The 15,344-nt window shown below is 41.0% G+C and overlaps 2 protein-coding genes and 1 long non-coding RNA gene across 4 annotated transcripts in view; 2 read left to right on the top strand and 1 right to left on the bottom strand.

Moving 5' to 3' along the window:
• Positions 1-604, top strand: part of slc25a26 (solute carrier family 25 member 26) — a 361,771-nt gene extending 361,167 nt beyond the window's left edge. Inside the window, exon 10 of the mRNA XM_072472312.1 lies at positions 486-604. Within this exon, the coding sequence (XP_072328413.1) occupies positions 486-531 (46 nt within the window). The 3' untranslated portion in view covers positions 532-604. The remainder of the gene's footprint in view (positions 1-485) is intronic.
• Positions 1-15,344, bottom strand: part of lrig1 (leucine-rich repeats and immunoglobulin-like domains 1) — a 186,710-nt gene that overhangs the window by 23,736 nt on the left and 147,630 nt on the right. For both annotated transcript variants that reach the window (XM_072472309.1, XM_072472310.1), the window contains exons 9-11: positions 6,389-6,469; positions 1,361-1,432; positions 203-274 (exon numbers count right to left, since the gene is read on the bottom strand). In XM_072472309.1, the coding sequence (XP_072328410.1) occupies positions 203-274; positions 1,361-1,432; positions 6,389-6,469 (225 nt within the window). The remainder of the gene's footprint in view (positions 1-202; positions 275-1,360; positions 1,433-6,388; positions 6,470-15,344) is intronic.
• On the top strand, positions 6,686-14,492 carry LOC140388330 (uncharacterized). The gene is made up of 3 exons (XR_011934148.1): positions 6,686-7,486; positions 10,077-10,124; positions 13,740-14,492. It is a non-coding gene; the product is annotated as an uncharacterized lncRNA (long non-coding RNA).

Below are 15,344 nucleotides of genomic sequence, written 5' to 3'. Positions count from 1 at the left end.
AATACCATGTTTCATAGTATGCAAATAAGTGAGCATGAACCTGAACAAAATATTCAATTCAGTTTTGCACCTGACCCAAAAGCAAGAAATCCACCCACAAACATCACTATTTCAAAATGTAATTTGTTTCTATCCTCTGGGTTACTTCTAGTTAAAATAGACTTCAAACACAAGTTCGAATGATGCATTTTTGTTTACTTACAGTTCTTTCAGACTCTTCATTTTGGTAAATGCTTCTCCTTGGATAGACCTGATCATATTATTTGCCAGATTTCTAGAACAGGATAAGTTGGTAGTTTATGGCACACTTGATCGCACAAAAGCCCATAGGTATGATAGCTAATTTGTTCATAAAATAGTTTCTGCAAACTAATCTAACATATATACAATCTACTGCTGCATGCCATCTTGACATCTACCCTTTACATTTGAGCTGAAGAGATATTTAATCATTAATACAAGAATTTCAACAATTTATTTTGCAGGGTTAAGAAAGGGAATCTAGAGTTGATCTATACCTGGAGCCATTAAAGACGTTTCATCATATTGAGCATTGGACAAAACTATATAAATACCATTTTAAAAACACCAAAACCCCTGTGGAATGTAATTCCACCCAATATTGATGTCCTAATGGGAATAAGGTGAGCCAAACGGGAATAAGGTGAGTCTAAAGGGAAAAGTACTGTTTTAAGTTTTAAATAATATATAATTCCAAATTAGTTTAGATAAGGTCTAAAAATGCAACCATTTTAACTTGACTATATCTGCCTAATTTAAACAATACTTAATATATATGCCATGGGGTTTATATGTATTTTTTTTCCTGTCTAGCATTTCCTGGGTAGCTATCCAGGTAAGTCAGTCAGAACCTTCCAAAGTCTCCAGCTCTCCTCAACTCAAGGTGGGGACTTGTTCAGAGTGTTCCGGATGCAGGGAATATATAATATTTCACAAGGTACATCTACACAGCAACAGTTCCAGTTTTCTATTCAAGACAGCAATAGTAGACAGTCTGACAAGACTACGATGGATTTCTTGGGAGTCAGGAGAATATCCCATTTTGAATTTAATTTTTTTCATCTAAATAAACTTACGAAATTAGTTAGCAAAAAAGTGATATTAATGGGAAGGAAGTGTGTATTAAATTTAAAGTTATCTGGAGCCGGGAGTTTTCCTTTAATGTCTTACGGGCAAAATAAAAATAGAGCCAAAGTTTAGACTATAGCACAGAGGTAGCAGATGGCCTCAGCAAATGCAACTTCTTCTCAGTTTACAAAGAAGCTATTAAATTGCTAGCAGTCTACTAAAGCAGCCATTCTTGGCAGACTGCTAACTCAGTGTATTGTGGGATACTCACAGGTGTTCAAGGGCCTCCAGTCCTATGAATGCCTTTTTGGCTATGGATTTGATCTTGTTTCCAAACAGTGTTCTTCAGTTTCCAAATACATACAGGAGATAAATGGAATGAGTGTAAGCACAAATAGTTCAGCAAAATCAGATAAAGAAATTATATGAGGAGCAGGAAATCTGAACTGTTCCCAGATTAAAATGAAAATTTAGCACTGGGATCTGCAGCCTTGAAAAGAAGTCTCGAGAATTCATGAATTGCAAGACGACAAAGCCAAGTGGCTCACATTGAATTAGATCCTAAGTAACAAAAAATATCAGCTTGCTAAAATAAAAAATCTGTCCAATAATCAGTAACAAATAACTGTGCTGACAGCTGCAGCCTTCAGCATTACACTGGACAGAATTCTTGACAGTTCAAAAACCCTCCAGCCAAATCCACTTGCATTTACTTCCTGCCCTTGCATGCCTTTCTGAAACACCCCAGAAACACTAACCTCACAAACTGACTACATCCTAAAACTGTCAATACAAAGCTAGACGTTGCCTTTCCTATGGAGATACACATCTGTTAAATTCACAATGGACATCTGTTAAATTCACAATTGTGACGATTCTCTCAGAAATGTTATCAATAGTAAATGAAAAAAAATTCCCTGAGCTAAAGGAAGTTGTGTGTGTGGAGCAGAGTCATGCAGACCAGAAAAATACTCAGCTGGCTGATTAAAGTGGGATCGTGTGTGATAAGACATGTATAATCTTTTATATAAATATGTATTTTTGTGTTAAGGAAGGTAGAATAGTTTGTTTCACTTCTATTTTTTAAAAATAAGTCTTGGTGCCTAGATGTTTGAGTGGACTTGCGGCTGAATATATTATATCCACACACACATTTTAATGCGGGTTTACTACTCCTGAAGCTAAAAGAGAGGTGTTTGAAGTTTAGTGATTTTGGAAAAAACAAAATAGAAAAAAACTGGGATGTTACCTAGCGACTGTGGTCAAGTGACACATAGAAAAAAGTTCAGTGCGTGTCAAAGAACAAAGAGAACAAAGAACAAAGGCCCTCCAAGCCTGTACCAGTCATGGTACCAACCTATGTCAAAACCCTCAGGACTTCCTTGAGCCGTATCCCTCTACACCCATCCTATCCATGTGTTTGTCAAGATGTCTTTTGAATGCCGTTAATGTATCTGCTTCCACAACCTCCCCTGGCAAAGCGTTCCAGGCACTCACCACCCTCTGCGTAAAACATCTGCCTCGCACATCTCCTCTAAACTTTGCTCCACGGACCTTAAACCAATACCCCTGGTGACTGACCCCCCTCCACCCTGGGAAAGAGTGCCTGCACATCCACTCTATCCATGCCCCTCATAATCTTGCAGACCTCTATCAGGTCACCCCTCAACCTCCATCTTTCTAATGAAAACAGTCCAAGTCCATTCAGCCTCTTCACATAGCTAACACCCTGCAGACCAGGCAACACCCTGGTAAAGCTCCTCTGCACCCTCTCAAGTCAGTGATGACAGATTTCCAGCTCAGAGATAAGGAAAAACTACAAGGATACTGGAAGTTTAGGAACTCGTTTTTGCTTTGCAGTTGAAGTAATAATGAGTTTAGAGTGGAGATTTGGGTGTCTCAAGAAGAGGTATAATTGGGAGTAAGAAGCATTAAATGAACGCGCAAGAATCCACTGGAAAAAAAATCATCTGCAAATGTGCCAACCCCAAGCAAGGAGCCTTTAAAGTGCTGCTGGTTCACATGCCTGTAAAGATATCGCTGGGTAAAGGAAAAATGGGAAATTGAATCTTGTGTTTGTGTTGAGAATTTTCCAACCTTTTAATCTGGTATAATATAGTTCATTTTTATTATTTTAATAAATACTTTATTCTGAATGTTAAAGGCTCATCAGCAGGGCCATGAATTTGTTCAATAACTTTCCTCCATGATTTCTAAAAAAAAAGTTAGGATCTATAAAGCCATGTTTCACTCTGGGATCGAACTGGTAGATTTTGCAGGCAGAGTTTCCTAGATCAGGGAAGGGAAGATTTATTTTTAAGGTCTTCCAGTTTATCCATTCCAGACTGGTACCCAATGAACTCTGCGGAAAAGTGTATGCATGTGAATAGTAGAGGGTCTCTTAAATTTGTTCATTTCATGTGGGTGGCAAAGCCAGCATGTAGTGTGCATCCCAAAGTCCACGTGATGTAGGTACACCCACAATGCTGATACAGGATTTTGACCCAGCAACAGTGAAGAATTGACTTTGCATTTCAAAGTCAGGATGGTGTGCAATTTGGGAGGGAAACTTGCAGGTTGGTGTTACCATGCAGCTTTTACCCTTCTTCTCGGCGGGAGGTCACAGGTTTGGAAAGTGCTGTCGCAAGAGCCTTAGCAAGCTGCTGCTTTTAGACGGAACATATTGCTGCCACCGGTTCACCAGCATGTTCAAGGTGAATGGAGAACAAATCAATTTGGCAGTTGTCCTGGATGATGTTGAGCTTTTTGAATGCTGTTGGAGCTGGACTCATCCAAGCAAGTGAGGCATACACCGTAATACTCCTCACCCGGGCCTTGTAGATGGTAGATAGACTTTGGGGAGTCAGGCTTTGGGAAGTCACAGGCTTGGTGGTTTCAGCAATTCAGCCTTTGAATCTTATGGGGAAATGGTTAGACTCTTTCTTGTTGAAGATGGTCATAAACTGGATCTTGTGTGACACACATGATACTTGCCACATGAGGGCAGCACGGTGGCACAGTGGTTAGCATTGCCGCCTACGGCGCTGAGGACCCGGGTTCGAATCCCGGCCCTGGGTCGGAGTTTGCACATTCTCCCAGTGTCTGCGTGGGTTTCACCCCCACAACCCAAAAGATGTGCAGGTTAGGTGGATTGGCCACGCTAAATTGCCCCTTAATTGGAAGAAAAAAATAATTGGGTACTGTAAATTTAAAAAATAAAAAATGATACTTGCCACATATTAACCCAAGACCGAATGTCATTCAGGTCTTGCTACATGCGAGTAGACTGCTTTATGATTGGGCAGCACGGTAGCCTTGTGGATAGCACAATTGCTTCACAGCTCCAGGGTCCCAGGTTCGATTCCAGCTTGGGTCACTGTCTGTGCGGAGTCTGCACATCCTCCCAGTGTGTGCGTGGGTTTCCTCCGGGTGCTCCGGTTTCCTCCCACAGTCCAAAGATGTGCAGGTTAGGTGGATTGGCCATGATAAATTGCCCTTAGTGTTGGGTGGGGTTACTGGGTTATGGGAATGGGGTGGCAGTGTTGACCTTGGGTAGGGTGCTCTTTCCAAGAGCCGGTGCAGACTCGATGGGCCGAATGGCCTCCTTCTGCACTGTAAATTCTATGATAATCTATGATCCAATTGGTTGCAAATGGAACTGAATGCTGCAATTATCAGCAAATTTCTAACATCAAGATGAAGGAGACGGTCACCAAACATGGATGTGCCTAGAACACTGCTCAGAGGAATTCTTGCAATGAAGTCCTGGGGCCCAAGTTGATGGCTTCCAACAGCCACAACCATCTTCCATTGTGCTGGTATGATGCCAACCAGCAAATTATGTTAAGATCTAGCTTGCCAGTACTGACACATGGAAAACGTGAGAAAAATATCCAGTTAGACACGTGCTTTCCATAGAGCTACATTCAATCATGTATCAGTAGCTTTTTTGCACAGGAGCGATGAGGCAAATCATTCATAAAATAATTTGTACCAAAAATAATCTAAGCACAAATATCTAGTGGCATATGAATTGAAAAATGAACACAATCCCAGAGGACCATAGGCTGCTCTGTCCTTTGAGAGAGCAGACTGGTGGCGATTTAACCTGAGGGTCACCACACCTCAGGCGAGGGACAATGTTGAGAAGGCAGGGCCTTCATGAACAACCTCAGCCAGTACAGGAATTGAACCCGCGCTGTTGACATCACTCCATATCACGGACCAGCCGTCGAGCCAACTGAGCTAACCAACAGCATATACGATCATCTTCAAAACAATAAAATCTTACTCATTTTGTAACTCATCTGTAAGTGTAACACTAAAGATTTAGCAATGTAAAGCAATAAGCAAACAAACTTTCATTTATAAAGACTTCATTAGGATGTATGCAAGTATTTAATAATCCTTCCACTAATTTACAGAGATGGTGATGTAATGGTAGTGTCACTGGACTAGTCATCAGAATTCTCTGTCCAAGCTTCTCTGCTTCTTTCGTCCATTAAGATGTTCATTAAAACCTACCTCTCTGGCCTATCTGCCCTATTATCTCATACGGCTCAGGTGTCAAATCTTGTTTGATAATGCTCCTGTGCAGCACCCTGGGACATTTTACCATTTTTGAAAGGTGCTATAAAAACACAAGTTGCTTTATCATACAGATAAGTGCCACGATCAATAGTGCATCTTGACGACAGTTAATATTGTCATTTGTGTCACACCTACACTCTGGTGTATTAAAACCCATTTTCCCTCCAGGCCCCACAGTCGTGTGGAATCCCAGCAGCCTGGATGGTCTTGTACAATAATAAATATGGAGTTAGCATGGCTGCACAAAAAAATTTAATGGTATCATGTAAAATAACTAAATTTCAAAGTAAACATTAAGACACCAATAAAAAAAAGGCAGAAATAAGAATCAAGCTCAGTATGACCAAAGCAAACTCACTAGTTCTCAAAATTATTTTAAAAAGCTTTCCCCACAGTTTACAGTAGAATTAATAGTTTGTGTAAATGTGGGTTTATGTGCCATGAATATCCGGAGTTTACTTAATTTCCAGGATTCCATAACTTTGAAAATATTCATATAACGATAATATTCAAGTATAGCATGACACATCTTCGGAACTGAACAGCTAATTTGAAGCCATTGCAGCTCATCACTTTCTTGAACCCTGCATTAAGATGAGCTTAATTCCCAAAGTTCCTATTCAAAGCTCAAGCAGAAGAACAATGGTTGTAAAAGAATAACCTTTTTTATGTATGCACTTTAGCTGACTTCAAACGATGAGATACTCACAGCTTGCTCAGACTATCCAAGCCAGCAAAGGCCCCATTTGTATCTTCTATTATTCCTGAAATTTCATTATTGTCCAGTTCCCTGTAGGGAAGAAAAAGAAGAAAGTGCCATCAATTTTCCAGTCTCACTCATTTACATTATGAAGATAAAGAGGAGGAAAGTAATGCTTTGGTTCACTACATTACACACACCTATACACACCAAAAGACAACTATCTTATATTATTCTGTACAAATCTAACATCTTCATAACAAAGTCCTTTTAAAACTGTTGATCATTGAGAAATTATCACTGTTCTTGAGATCTAATATTTTCTGCAAGATGAAACAGCTATTATCGGGAGATTAATTAGGACTGTTAAACAGATTAAAATGTACCCAGTTTTGAATTTCTGCAGGACACATGTTGGTTTTTTTTTAAGTTATTGCAATAATTTCTTTATGGATGGCATGGTAGCACAGTGGTTAGCACTGTTGCTTCACAGCTCCAGGGTCCCAGGTTTGATTCCTGGCTTGGGTCACTGTCTGTGCAGAATCTGCTAGTTCTCCCCGTGTCTGCATGGGTTCCCTCTGGGTGCTCCGGTTTCCTCCCACAGTCCAAAAATGCGCAGGTTAGGTGGATTGGCCATGCTAAATTGACCTTAGTGTCCAAAAAGGTTAGGTGGGATTACTGGGATAAAATGGAGGTGTGGGCTTAAACAGGGTGCTCTTTCCAAGGGCCGGTACATACTTGATGGGCCAAATGGCCTCCTTCTGCGCTGAAAATTCTATGATTCTATGACTATTTCACCCCTTCATATTTCAAACTACAATGTCCAGGATCCAATGATTTGAAAATCACAGTAAATCAATATGGGCAGGAAAATGCAAAGCAGTTTGTTGGAAATGGACTGGTGTACCTCCAATTCCTCTAATCTGTAACATTAGCTGAGCTTTCGAAATAAAAATAACAATGTTACTCCTGTTTCAGCCTCTTACTTTCAGTTGCTCCAATGCAATTGCAGATCAAAGGCACCACCTAAAGTACTAAGTATTTGAAGGCCAATGCATCTACAAAATGTATTTTTCTGCATCATGGAATATAAACAACAGCAAGGAGGTACTTATTTTCCTACTACCCTCTGATGCATACAGTTAAGGTTATCCAAAAAGGCCAGGGAGAAACATTATTCAGTCTCTTTCACTTGGACAACATCTGGCACCCATACATGTGCAACAGTATGCGGAAACCCCAAAGTTGCTATCTGATTTACCCTGCATCTCTCGAAGCTCTGCTGTATAGTACTTTGCTGATAATTTCAACTTTGAAATACATGTATGGATGTGAAGTTACAGTATTTCCTCACTGGACCTCGTTAAACATGCCAGAAAAAAGATTTAGGACCTGTCTATTCAGGTGTAAATCGTATTTTTAACAGCAGTCAGTTTTAATTAACTCTACCAAATGTAGAGTCTCATCCCTTCAGAATTTAAAAAAAAAAATTGCTCGGTCTCATTGCTACCTTTTTTTTGATTTTATATTAATTTAATTTTCTAACTTGAACTCCCTGGTTTAAGACTCAGTGCACAGAATTTTCATTTGGCTGCCGAGATGGAACTGCAGGCAGCAGATGAGGTGCCTGGACTCCAATTTGCTTAAAAAAGATCCTCCCCACTCACTTGGCTGCTTCCTTTCACAGTCCTGCCACCAGCATCTCTGGATTCCTGACCCACAATTCATCACATTGTTGGGATCAGGGCCATGGAACAAAAAAATCCACCCGTGAGAATTCTTCTATCTGATTGGTTGAAGAGATATGCTGTTGCTCACCCTGTTCAGATAGGTCCCAATCCCCTTTAGAGAGCGAAGTGCAGTTACAGATAACCAATGACAGCTAATTACTCCTTCAAAGTCCTTGAAAAGTCTGTGGAGAGCTGCAAGCATAATGAATGGCAAATGCTATTCATTAATCACCATCATCTCCTCTCTCACCACACAGATCTGTTAGGAAATACTATAAATGCCAACAAGAATCACACCATCATTTAAAAGGATCTGAAAACTACATTTCCAGTTAACAATCTTACTCTGGGTCAATTATATATGGGTTTCAAAACAGAATATGTAGCTTTGAAATCCTTTAAATGGCAATTTTGATATGGAGACCAGATTTATAAAATTAGATGAATATATCTATATTTTGAAAGCTTGAAGAACAAGAGCAGTGTCATTCATTAAATGGTAAAGAAAATTTGATCCATACGATTCCTAGTTACTTGGAATCTAAAATATTGCACCTTCAAAAAGGTGCCAAATTACTTTCCCAAGACTAGAATATAAGCCAATAGTAATCATGGCTAGGCTGTTACAGAATTCAGAGTTACTAGGTTGCCCCACTGCCTTTTTAGTTTCTTCTTTAGTCACTCGGGAAAGAAACATTCTACACTCTGCGTTGACAACCCTTATGGCCAATTCCTCTTAAGGCTTGTAAGCATTGCTGGTGTTTCTAAAATGATGATTCCATTTCTCCAATTTCTTGACAGAACAGGGCTTTCTCTTCACAAAGGTAGTGTACAATTGTGCACATCTTTGGAAGAGAGATTCAGAACATCTGAAGTGGTTCAATTTCCAAATTCAATGCATCAGTGTAAATGCATAAATTCCCTTGAAACCTGCCCCAGGCTGGAAGCTGTATGCTTTCTCAGAAAACATTTCTGGGCACCTGACATGAAATTGTACTTATTTGTGCATCAAGTAACCATTTTGCCACAAGCAACCAATTTCTGGGAATTCTTCCTTTGCATACAAGATCTGTTACTCGTGGAGCAATTGGCCCATATCAGTAGTACACAAGTACTTTTAAAAAGATTTCAAAGTTCAAGATTTCCCAACCATAATCTCTTAAAATAAAAGCAAAATACGCTACAGGCTCAAAACGTTGACTCAGCAGGTCTGGCAGCATCTGTACAGAGGGAAGAGAGAGTTTTTCCAGTATTGGTTTTGGTCCATAATGTCTAACTTGCCTGGGCGTTCCAAAAGCAATGTTTCAAGAATCAGACATGATGCTAAGAAAATGAATACGGCTTCTCTCTGGTCCATAAAGAAAGCAGAGAATCTATATTTTTCCCTTTATTTGTATAACTGACTGGTCTACTTCCGTCAGAGCAAAAGCTTTTGTTTCTTTTGTAGGGTTTGAGGTTATTATCCTTCCCAATACAGGTTATAATACAAACTATTACCAATAAAGGGGAAATTTATTAGGAAAAGGGACAACCAGGGCAGCATGGTGGCACAGTGGTTAGCTTCTATCCCTGCAGTCTCACGGCACTGAGGGCCCAGGTAAGATCCCGGCTCTGGGTCACTGTCCGTGTGGAGTTTGCACATTCTTCCTGTGTTTGTGAGTTTCGCCCTCACAACACAAAGATGCGAAAGGTAGGTAGATTGAACACGCTAAATTGCCCCTTAATGGAAAATGAATTGGGTACTCTAAATTTATTTTTAAAAAGGAAAAGGGACAATCATCACCGTCAAATTAGGCATGCCACTTTGAAATTAAATCCTTTAAGGAATGCAGAGTTTCTCTACTATTGCCAAATAAGTTTAATTTTGACTGAAATAATTCTCCAAATAGACTGCTTCAAAAAGCTCCAGTAGTGTTGGAATAGAAAGGCAGTGAGTAATAATTGGCCTTGCACTTGTCTACCAACAGGAAAAAGTCTAAAATTATTGCTTTGGTGCTATTTGGAAACTGAAAAATGTAAGTACCAAAATTATGATTTTCGAATTGAACAGTTTATAGCTGTTGTAGAAACAGAATTATCCATCCACTTGTTACTTTAAATGTAATAATAAATCGGATTGGAAAGATGGTCAGGAGATTCCACTTTTAAAAACTTTTTTTCAAGGGTATGATAATAGAGGGTTTTTTTTATAAACTGTCAAGCAGATGACTGTAGACTCAAGTTGAAGTCCAAGAATATCAAAGGAAGACAAAAATTGAGGGAATTATTTTCAGTGCAAATATATGCATTAGATTGCCAGAATGCAAGAGGGAGATCGTGGGAAATTACAGGCCAGTCAGTTGTAAGAAAATTGTTAGAAGCTATTAAATAAGTTAGAGTAGGGCACTTGGATTAAATTCAAGCAGAGTCAACATAGCCTTATGAAAGGGAAATCATGTTTAACAAACTTATTGAAGTCTTTGAGAAAGTAACCTGTGCTATGGATGAAGGGAAACTAGAGAATGGGCTGTACTTGGATTTCCACAAGGCATTTGATGAAGTGCCACATTAAAGGCTATTATGGAAAATAAAAGCTCATTTTACAGAGGATAACATTTTAGCAGGGATAGAAGACTGACCGAAACAGAGATGAGTCTTTTTCAGGTTGGCAAGATGTAGTGAGTGGTATACCACAGGGATCAATGCTGGAACCTCAAATTTTACAATTTATAGAAATGATTTGGATGAAAGGATTTCAGGGATGGATGCCAAATTTGCTGAAGATACAAATATTGGTAAGAAAGTAAGTTGTGAAGATGACATAAGGAAGCTACAAAAAGATACAAGTAGGTCATGTGAGTGGGCAAAGATCTGGCAAATAGAGTAGAATGTGGAAAAATGGAAAATGGAGAGAGATTGCAGAGCTCTGACGTGCAGAAAGATCAGGGTGTCCTAGTGCATGAATCACAAAAGTCTGGCATGCAAGTACAGCAGGTAATTAGGAAATCTAATAGAATAAGTTTAGCACAAGCTCGCACTGCTGCTGCACAGCATCAGAGACCCAGGTTCGATTTCAGCCTTGGGTGACCATATGTGGAGTTTGCACTTTCTTCCCGTGTCTGCGTAGGTCTCCTCCCAGTCCAAAGATGTGCAGGTTAGGTGGATTGGCTATGCTAAATTTCTCCCGGTGTGGTTATGGGAATAGGGCCTAGGTAGGGTGCTCTCCGAGGGTCGGTGCAGACTTGATGGACCAAATGGCTACTTTCTATACTGTAGGGATTCTAGACTAATACCTTGAATGGGTGGTTGTTTTAGGAGAAAGGGTTAGATAGGCTAGGCTGGTGTCTGCTGGAGGTTAGAAGAGTAAGAGGCAATTTGATTGAAACATATAGGATCCTGAGGGGTCTGGAAAGGGTGGATGTGAAGAGGATGTTTCCTTTGTGAGAGACTCTAGAACTAGGGGTCACTGTTTAATAATAAGGAGTCAATCATTTAAAACAGTGTTGAGACAAAACACATTCAGTCAGAGGATTGTCTTTGGAACTCTACTTCCACAATCTTTTCAGGAAGAGTCTTCGAATATTTTTAACGTAGAGGTAGATAAGATTCCTGGTAAATAAGGAGGGTGATAGGTTTTTAGGAGTAGTAGGAGTAGGTGGAATGCAGATGTGAGGTTATCATCAGATCAACCAAGATCTGATTGAATGGCAGAGCAGGCTTGAGGGACTGAATGCTCCTTGTTCGTATGTAAGATTATGGTAGGTTCTAGAAAAGGCGAGGATTGGGCGATTTCTAGCAATTAGATTTAGGGCTGTTAGTTCCGAATCAGTAGGAAACGCGGCAGGAAATTTGAAAGTCAAGGCAAGATAGTCCAAAAGCATTCTGCCCATATTATTGCGATACTATTTTTTCTCCTAATCATTAGTCAGTACTCAACGTTACATGGATATTTTGCTGGTATTGAAAACAAGTTGACAGCCTAAAAATTCTCAGTTGCTTACCTGCTGCAAATCTAAAGTAATCTTGCTTAAATGTATTTTTTAAATTCTCCTCCTTTTTCACATTTTCTCCCACATTTACATCCATCAACAATAAACAATAATCAGCAAGATATGTCAGTCCCCATAATAACAACGATCCCATCTACCCACCAACCCCCAAACCTCAACCCGCATGTTTACATAAACAAATGGCAAAAAGGAATCAGGGATTACCCGTAGTCACCCTTAATCTTACACAGCTCTCCCCCCCCCCCCCCCCCACCGCAGGTCTCCAGCTCCTCCTGTCCACTGCCTCTTGTAAAACTCCTCCTCCCAACCTCGGTTCCTTCCCCCCAACTTTCCACCCCGGCTAGACCACTCGGACCCTGTTCTGCCAGGCTCCGATGGCCGCAGCTCCTCCCCCCACCTCACTCCCGTTCACTGGCCGGCTTAAACCGGCCAGCGTGGAGGCCCCCGCCCGGGTCCCTTTCCCACTTGCCCGGCCCTAGGAAAGCCCAAAGATCCCCTTTTAGCACACAAACCCCGCATATCCACCTACACCCCAAAGAACTCTCATTTCGAGTGAAAGTCTCGTCCCTTCCATTGTACAAATATATACCACATTGGCTCCTTTAATCTCTACACCCGCACGCAGTGATACAAAAAAGAAGAAAATACAGTCATGAGGTTACATCGGCACATGGCCATTCCTCAATTTGTCAGTTCTACCACAGTCCTTCTGCTTTCGCGAACTCCTCCGCTGCTTCCGCCGTTCCAAAATAAAAGTCCCTGAGCTTGTAAGTCACCCTCAGCTTCGCTGGATATACAATGCCGCACGCACCTTGCTAATGTACAGTGCCCTCTTCACCCGGTTGAATGCAGCCCGCCTCCTTGCCAGCTCCACCGTAAAGTCCTGGCATACACGTATACCAGTTCCAGCCCACTGCACCACCCGCTTCTGCTTGGCCCAGCTCAGGACCGTCTCCTTCACCCTGTACCTACGGAAGCACAGAGTCACTGCCCTTGGCGGCTCACTCGCCTTTGGTATAGGCCTCCACGACCGATGAGCCCGATCCAGTTCACATCGGGACGGATCCTGCCCCTCCCCCAATAATTTTGCCAGCATCGCGGCAAAGTACTCAGTCGGCTTCGGTCCTTCAACTCCTTCGGGCAGCCCCACAATCCTCAAATTCTGTCGCCTGGATCTGTTTTCCAGGTCTTCCATTTTTCCTCGCAGATCCTTGTTAGTACCCATCACCTTCCGCATCTCTTTCCCCATCGAGGCAAGTTGATCACCGTGCTGCAATAACGTCTCTTCCACTTCCTTCAGTGCCTCCCCTTGCTCTCGCACCTCCGCCACTGCGCTCGCCACCTCCGTCCTCACTGGGGAAACCGCCTCCTCCACCAGCACACTCAAAACCTCCCTCATCTCCTTCCTCACCGTCTCCATGCATTTCGCAATCTGCGCCAACTGCTTTTCAAATTCCGCAGCCATCACCTTAGTTATTTCTTCAGCCGTAAGCAGTGCGGCCTTCCCTGGTGCTCCAGCCTCCATTTTTCCTGGTGACCCCGCGGTGACCTTTCCACTCCCCGACGGACCTCCAGCTGTTTTTTTTACGGCCGTTTTCTTGCTGACCCTCGACATTTTTATTTGTTCCTTTTTTCCTCCAGTGTCTCCACTGTGCCTCCTCCCTTCTTCTGCCGCCTCCGCGGACCCTGGGACCGGGCTTAAAGCCCCGAAAATGCCGTTGCCGACCGGGAGCCCTCCATTGTGCGGCCGCCTCCCGCCCGCCGTCACCGGAAGTCTCTCTTGCTTAAATGTATAAAGTGTAATACAGTGAAGTAAACATTCTTCCAATTTTTGAGACTAGGCATTCAAAAATCTACTGGGTCAATGCACATGAGTCTGGAAAATGACCTGTTCAATTTGTGTATCAATTTCATGCAAGCTGGAAGCAACCAGAACACATAAATTTCACACATGATTCTCATCCAAAGCTGAACCAAATAATTTATTCAATATGAAGGTGTCTGAAATTAACATCTATAATTTAACTTAAAAATTTAGTTTTAGAACTTTACATATAACTACTTACTACAGTGACTACACTTAGAATCAAAGTACTTCAGTGAATTACTTTGCAAAATCCAGTGGTCAGAAAAGTGCGATATAAATGAATGCCTTTCCTTTCTTTTTAAAATACAGAATTTGATCCTCGGCTTGACCAGCCCACATTTCTTGAGATGAAAGTATGTAGAAGTAGAATAGTGTGGCATTCTATCTGGGGCTATTTATTCTCTAAATATATGGTTTTGAATTGACTATGACATTGTATTCTATACGTCAATAGCCTGCTCATTGCATGTTTTAATTGAAAAGAATGAAGGAGGGTGAAGTAAAAGAAAAAATGTTCTCTCAAACTAGAGAAACCTTTGATTCAAGTTCTTTTTGTATTTACTTCCTTTCTCTCGCAGGCTTCACTGGCAATTTCCTATTCTTTCTGGCTGGCTAGGCCTGAATGCCTGCTGGCTTGTTAATCATTGCTGTGTGAAGGCCTCAAGGCTTGACCTCCATTTGAATAGCTATGCATTTCAGCAGTTTCACACCCACTGAAAGCTCGTCAATCCTCAGCAACAATGGAACCATAATTAAAGTGTGCTCGTTTCTCTTTCACCAGGTGCAGGACCCAATGGGCCTCTGCTTTATTTAATTAGAATTCTCTGCATTGGAGTAGAAAACCTCAGCATTCTGTCATGACTGGTCATTCAAATATAAACATAAACCTCTCTAAAAACTAAAAATGTTTCAGCAAAGAAGTTCTGCCTGACATCTTCCTGCAAGCAGTTCAAGGTAATAGAAATCTTTTGCTTCCAGCTTTGGGCTGAGAAGAGAGGGGGTGCCTGTATGGGCCCTTTCTAAATTCCTTTCCAATGACAAACTCATGACTAAAGACAAGATTTGCCTAACTAAAAACTAAAGCAGGTCTTTAAAATAGAACATTAGTTTTTAAGATACCAACAATTAAACACTTCCTGCCCCCAGCAAATAATAAAAATAAATACTAATTTATTCTTTAAATGTAATGATGGAACTGCTAATTTTTAGACCGTGAATATCTGAAGCATATTTCAGAATACTAAATGTCATATTTACATTGCATACTATTGGTTTCCAGCTATAAATAAATATTGTGCAAATTTTTATTACATTTAATGATCTTTGTATTTTCACAATTAAGGATAGGAACAGTTGGATCCCTGATATTTTGCAGCTTA

The sequence above is a fragment of the Scyliorhinus torazame genome, chromosome 13 (genome assembly GCF_047496885.1).
Source record: "Scyliorhinus torazame isolate Kashiwa2021f chromosome 13, sScyTor2.1, whole genome shotgun sequence".
Taxonomy (NCBI): domain Eukaryota; kingdom Metazoa; phylum Chordata; class Chondrichthyes; order Carcharhiniformes; family Scyliorhinidae; genus Scyliorhinus; species Scyliorhinus torazame.
Note: the sequence above shows the minus strand (reverse complement) of the source record. Positions and strands in the feature narration are given on the sequence as shown.